The sequence below is a fragment of the Limulus polyphemus genome, unplaced genomic scaffold (assembly GCF_000517525.1).
Source record: "Limulus polyphemus unplaced genomic scaffold, Limulus_polyphemus-2.1.2 Scaffold1, whole genome shotgun sequence".
Classification (NCBI taxonomy): domain Eukaryota; kingdom Metazoa; phylum Arthropoda; class Merostomata; order Xiphosura; family Limulidae; genus Limulus; species Limulus polyphemus.
This window is the reverse complement of record NW_013665611.1, coordinates 3,576,644-3,582,909: the sequence shown is the minus strand read 5'-3', so window position 1 is coordinate 3,582,909 and position 6,266 is coordinate 3,576,644. Positions and strand designations below refer to the sequence as shown.

Sequence of the window (6,266 nt, the reverse complement as noted above, 5' to 3'; positions counted from 1 at the left end):
CTGGAGATATATAAAAAAAATATTTTTTTACAACTTCTAAACATTTAATTTGTCCATCTAATGCAAGATTAGTTTTATACTCAATTTCTAAATACTTAATTTGGCTATTTAGTGTAAAGTTCTTGTGATTGTCATTTTTCTTAAGAGTTTTAATTGTTTTTGTTTGTTTTCAGAATGCTACAGTGGGGACCTCAGTGTTTCAGGTTGTTGCTGTTGACCCTGATAATCCTAGTACAAGTAATGGAAAAGTAGCCTATAAGTTTTTAGATGAACAACAAAATAGTGAAGATGGAGAGTTTGAATTTCTATTGGATGCAGCTACAGGAATCATAACTACTAGAAAATCCCTGGACAGAGAAACAAAAGAGAACTTTACTGTTAGTTTTTCTATTAATTTTTTCTTCTGGTATTATAATGCTTAAAATTTATTATTTTAGTGACATTCCTAAAACAATTCAAAAGAAGTAAAAATAATTATTACAGAAAAGTTTGAAAATGAATATAACTTTAAAAAACAAAAAAAGGAAAATGAACTGTTTTCATGGGATAGAATTATAGTTTTAGAACACTTTTCCATCCAAAAATGGACAATACCTTTAATACTGTCTTTGTTTGTTGGGAGAAGAGATGGCTTTTGTGCAGTGGGTGGTGATGTCTTTTATGCAGCTTAGAACTTTTGTACCTGACATACTTCTGCCTATATTTCTTGCTCATGATTGAAGGGATTTTTGTCAGCTTTTCCTACATTTGCCTTTCTTGTACCCATGCTGTCTTGAATCTACCTAGGCCTTTTTCATAATTTTGGGACTGAGTTTTTCAGGTATGTTTCTTTCTTTCACTTTGTAATTTGTTCCCTGCTTCTTACTTTTTTGTTTTTCACTTCCTATCCAGATATGCAAGTACACATTCAATTACTTTTACTGCTACTTTGGTGCATGCCTCATCCTCCTTCCTTTTCCACCTCATATTACTAAGTATAACTTTATGCTGTAATACCTTTCTTCAACTCCTAAACTGTCTTATTTTCAGACTTGGGGGGTCAGATCCTCTGTCTTTTATTTGTCTTTCTTAGGCTTAAGTTTTCTTACTTTCATCTTACACCTTTTACCCTTTTCTGTTATTTTTCTTCCTTTTACCTTTGGTGGATGCTTGTTAACTTATCTTCTCTATGATGGCATGTTTATATTCCTCATCCTTATCACTTCATATTTGGTTGATCTGCTGCTGGAGTTTATTGGGGTGTGATGTCTTTGTTACTCAAGTGCTTTTGCCTCTTTTCAAGGTTCCCACTCTCATCTCTTTATCCCTTGGAACTCTTCTTCTATCTGATATTTTCTCCTAATAAGATATAACATAAGCTGTTTTCAGGGAGGAGCCAACTGTCGGGTTAATTCTTTTTTTTCCATTCTTAGTCTGTATAAAGGTAGAAAGTTCCAGGTGGAGTTTATGTTAACATAGCAATGCATAGATAAACCCTGAAACAGGTCAGGAACAAGTTGTCATTATTTGAGAATAAAATCAAGACATAAAGAATTTGCTTAGGTAATATTTGGAAAAAAGAAAGAATTTGAATGATCAGCCAGACCAAAACATAGTCCTAACATGTATCAGCAACCTATTCCATACATAAAAGCTTATAATATGGTCCAGGTCATCTATAATAATATTGAAATATAAGTTTTTATTCAGGAAAGAATAAAAGGAAACATAAAGATAATCTCAGAAAGGATATGCCTACAATAAAAAAAAAAAAAAACTCAGAAGCTGGTCAGTACCCTTATAGTAAAATGGAACATTGTGAATCTGTGTTTGGAAGACAGACTTGCTCATATTTAAAGTATTAAACTTGTACATGCTATTTTGAAACATTTTGAAATATTTGAGAACACAAAATCACATTACATACATACATATATATATAAAGTATAACATAACCAGCTAAAAACTACAGTTTTAAGCAATTGTAGCCATCATTACACCAACTAGGTCAATGATATTGTCACCCAGTGGAGTTGTATATGGCTTTAGATCTGAAATGAAAGAGCATAAATGTGTGTATATTTTAAAAACTATACCAAGTAATATTGTATTTAAATAAACACACTAATTTCTTTGTTGTAAATTTCACAGAACAGAAATAATAAATTTAATTACGTTACTTGGATTATGTAAGTTATTCATATTAAAGCCTGTAAATTGGTATTTTGATTGGTCTTTGTTTTAGTTGGTAACTTTATGGTGAACTTTTTCAAATATCTAACTTTGGGTTAACGTCAGATTAATCATTTTATTTGAAAATGATAATTATGTAACATCAGTATGAGACTGTGATAAAACAAAAAACATTTTTAACATGGAGAATATCCAACCACTGTATTAGTATTGTGTAATTACTATATTTTAGTTCTTCTAATTGTTTATGTTGCAACTCATTTTATATTAATCATGGTTTAACTTTACTATAATTCTTATGGCTTGACTTTGTTACTTTTATAGTAACTAAGTTTTTGTTAATGTATGTAAATTTTTAACTACTAAATAACATAAATTTGCCTTCATTAGAGTATATATTTTATTTTAATTTAAAGTTAGTGGCATTATTTTAATTACTTGAACTTAGGAATTATAACTAATTTTTACAGATATTTTTACAAGATTATAGAATCTGCTGAATATTTTTGAAAGATAATTAGAATGTGAATGTTACACTTGTGTAGAATTTTTAAAACTTGACATAAAAGTATTGTGCTGTTTAATTAATAATAATAGAGAGATAAACACAAATAGGTTTTTAAACAGTTTTATTAAATGAAAATAATGCTAGAAAATTTTAGTTAAAAAGCTTTTAAAATAAAGTGATTATTGCAAAATATATGTATGATTTAAAGTAAAAACAGAAAAAAGAAAGACTTTGAAAACATTAAAGTTTTTTTGCTCTTTTTCATTGTATTATATATGTTAACTTTAAAATATATTAATGTTCAAATCAAATGGGAAAATTATTTATGAAGACTGCTGAAAGTTACGGTTAGAAGATCATAATTAACATATGGAATTGTTATTTCAGATGATTGTAGTGGCTCATGACTTAGGATTTCCCCCTCAAGAGGCTCACAGAGTATTGAGAATTTTTATTTTGGATGTAGATGATAATGATCCCCAGTTCAACCGACCCGTGGTAAATTAAATTTTGATGCATCTACATGTTGTTAGATATTTTGAGAACAAAATGTTAAAAGTCATGATTTATACAGACATGTTATTATATTAAAATGGACTTTTGCAATATTAATGTTAATCTTTTCATCTTCAGAACTTGTCTACAATTACTTTTTTTAGTATAAAGCAAAACATTAAAATATATTGTTTGGTTACTTATTGAAGAGTTATACTTGCATTACATTTTTCAGAATTTGTAGTGCATGATGGAGAGGTTAAGAAATTTTCAACAATAAATTTTAGGAAAAATTACATTTACTCTTCAAATGATTTTAATAAACAGTTTTTTATTTCAACTTATTTTTCACTATTGTGGCTTTTTCAGGGCTTATACATTTATACTTGTCATAAGATGTTAGTATTAGGCTTAATATGTTTTTAAACACTACACTCTTTATCTAGTCCTTTAGAGATTTTCAAGAATTAGAAGAGTGTATAATATTATTAATATTCCAACCACACTATATTCATCATATCCATTGCTAATGACTCGTTTCACTTAATCTAGAACGATTGAGGTCAGCTGGGATAAAACAACCACAGCAATGGTTGGAACACTATTTATTTCAGCTGTTTGATACAACAACAATTGTTATGGTGTGTATGCCTAGTATTAGGGACAATAACCATTAAGGACCATAACAATTGTTGTATCAAAAGGCTTGTATATTACATTTTTTTTTACTAAATATACTATAAATAACTTTTTAATACACAAAAATATCTGTACAGCAATCTAGTAGGGCATGATTGTGAAAAGGGAATAATTTCTAGGTTTTGCTTATTAATTCATGTTGCACAAAATAGTTTCTTATCGTAAGATCTGAAGGATGATTTCCATATTATACTGAATAAAGCAGAATAAGGTGAAACAAGTTTTGAAGCATGTTTTGCATGTATCAGTATATAAGGTCTGCATTGGTATTACAAGCAGTATTTAATGGTAACTACAGTGTTTACATAAAATAGCAAAGGCAAAATAGGTTAGCTGATGTCATACTATTGTTGACAGAACTGATAACCTTCAGTAACTGAGAAGTATAGAGGTGTGAAATAACAAGTGTGATGTTTCTGGAATAAACAAAATTCCTAACATTGATCAAAATGTATTTGGACTAGTTGATAAAATATAATTGATATGTTAACTGTAATTGTTACATCATACTTAAAGTTCTCCATTTTACTACTGATATTCAGATATTGTTCAAATGTTTTTAATTTCAGAATTCGGAACCTGTGGAAATGAAGATCAAAGAAGAAGTACCTCTTGACACAGTGGTTGGAGCAGTAAAGGCAATAGATAAGGATGTTGGGCGGAATGCTATTATTTACTATTATTTTTCTGGTAAGTTGAGCTGTGATTCTTTTAGGTTCTAGGATTTTAAGCACATCCAAAGTGTAAGTAGACTGGATCGATTTCTCCGTTTCTCCTCATGTGAGTTAGCTTATCCATTTTGATAGGTTTATGTATGAAATAAACTTTGCAAACTGTTTGAAAGGTATTTTTTTGTGTGACATAACTTCTCAGATTAGTTCAATTATAGTAGAATGTTTTAAATTGTAGATAAAAGATGGATGGGTGGAAGGAAGTAAATTAGTTAGTTTTGTAAATATAAACTAAGTAAAGGTAGGATTGGATATAGTTACCCTTGTGGCCCAATTCAGTATTACTACTACTAAAGAATAAAAATCAGGTGTCATAGTTCTGTCATTAATGTCAAATCTCTCATTGCCTTTTTTTTCTTTTTTTTTTTCACTTCTCGGAAATTCCGATGAAGTGATGTAATGGAAATTGAAGTTCATAACTTTTGACAATAGAGTGATTATCCAGTTCCTTTTTGATATCATAGATCTTGGTTGAAGATTCATGTCTCAACCTTGGTAGGCCAATCTCATTTATACATAACTGTGAAACTGTTACTGTCTTTTAAGTGCTCAAAAAGTTATATTTTCTTTATTGGCATTGTGTGTTATTGCTACTCCCCAGTTGCTTAGCAATAAGTCTGAATGCTTGTAACTCTAAAAAATCAGGTTTCAGTACCAACTGCGTGCACAGCACAGACAGCCCATTGTGTAGCTTTGTGTTTAATAACAAACAGTTGTTACTGCTTAACCCTTTTGATACAAGTCACGAGTGAAAGGCCATGTCATCTTGTTTGTCGACTCGCATTCAAAATTTTATTAAACTACTACTTCATGAATTTATGTCAATAAGTTTGATGTATCAAACTGTAGATTATAATTCAAATTTTAGTACTATATATTACTCAATTTCTTAATTTAAAAGCAAATTTAAAAAACACAGATAAACATTGATTTTTATGTGTCATGTGGTATGCTGAATGCAGCACTGGTTCAAATTAGATGTTTGTGAAGTCAAAATACTAAGTCTATAGTTTGTACGAATTAGAAGCTCAAATTACCAATCATGCTAAGCTAGAATATAAAATAAGAATATCTTATCTTTTCTATTTGTTAAGATATTGCTCATGCAATAAATCAAACACAGTGGCACCTCGCCCACCACTTTCCATTTTTGGAAACACTTCACTTATATACACTTCTATATATGACAGGAATAACCAATCAGAAGCTCAGAATGTCCCCTAGTGGCTTTCTGAGCCATTTTAATGGACTTGGCACCATTCCTTTCTTTTAAACCAATATTTCAACATAGGTAGAGTGTGTCTTTAGTCTGCTCGAAATTTAATATTTTTTTAGACTAAAATACATCTTAGTTACTAAGCTTGATGAATTATAGTGAAATTCTATGGTATTGATGTAGTAATTTATGATTTTTTAGTTATTCAAATGCATATATATAATCTCAAAAAAATATTTTGTTTCATATCCTCCACGTGTAAAATCTTTAAAGGCTTAGCAACATACATCAAACAGCAATCGAGTACAAAGATCATAACTAGAAGAGACAATCGTTTGCTTTACTTCTTTATTTACTGTTCTTTGTTTTAGGAAAAATAAGTTTAAGAACTTATTTCAAAAATAGCAATAATATATATACTAAAATAATGTAGTCTACTAAACCA

At 29.4% G+C, this 6,266-nt stretch overlaps 1 protein-coding gene across 1 annotated transcript in view; it reads left to right on the top strand.

Moving 5' to 3' along the window:
* Window positions 1-6,266, top strand: part of LOC106461215 (cadherin-23-like) — a 93,407-nt gene that overhangs the window by 64,043 nt on the left and 23,098 nt on the right. The window contains exons 28-30 of the mRNA XM_022389753.1: window positions 146-377; window positions 3,068-3,178; window positions 4,444-4,564. Coding sequence (XP_022245461.1) covers window positions 146-377; window positions 3,068-3,178; window positions 4,444-4,564 — 464 coding nt within the window. The remainder of the gene's footprint in view (window positions 1-145; window positions 378-3,067; window positions 3,179-4,443; window positions 4,565-6,266) is intronic.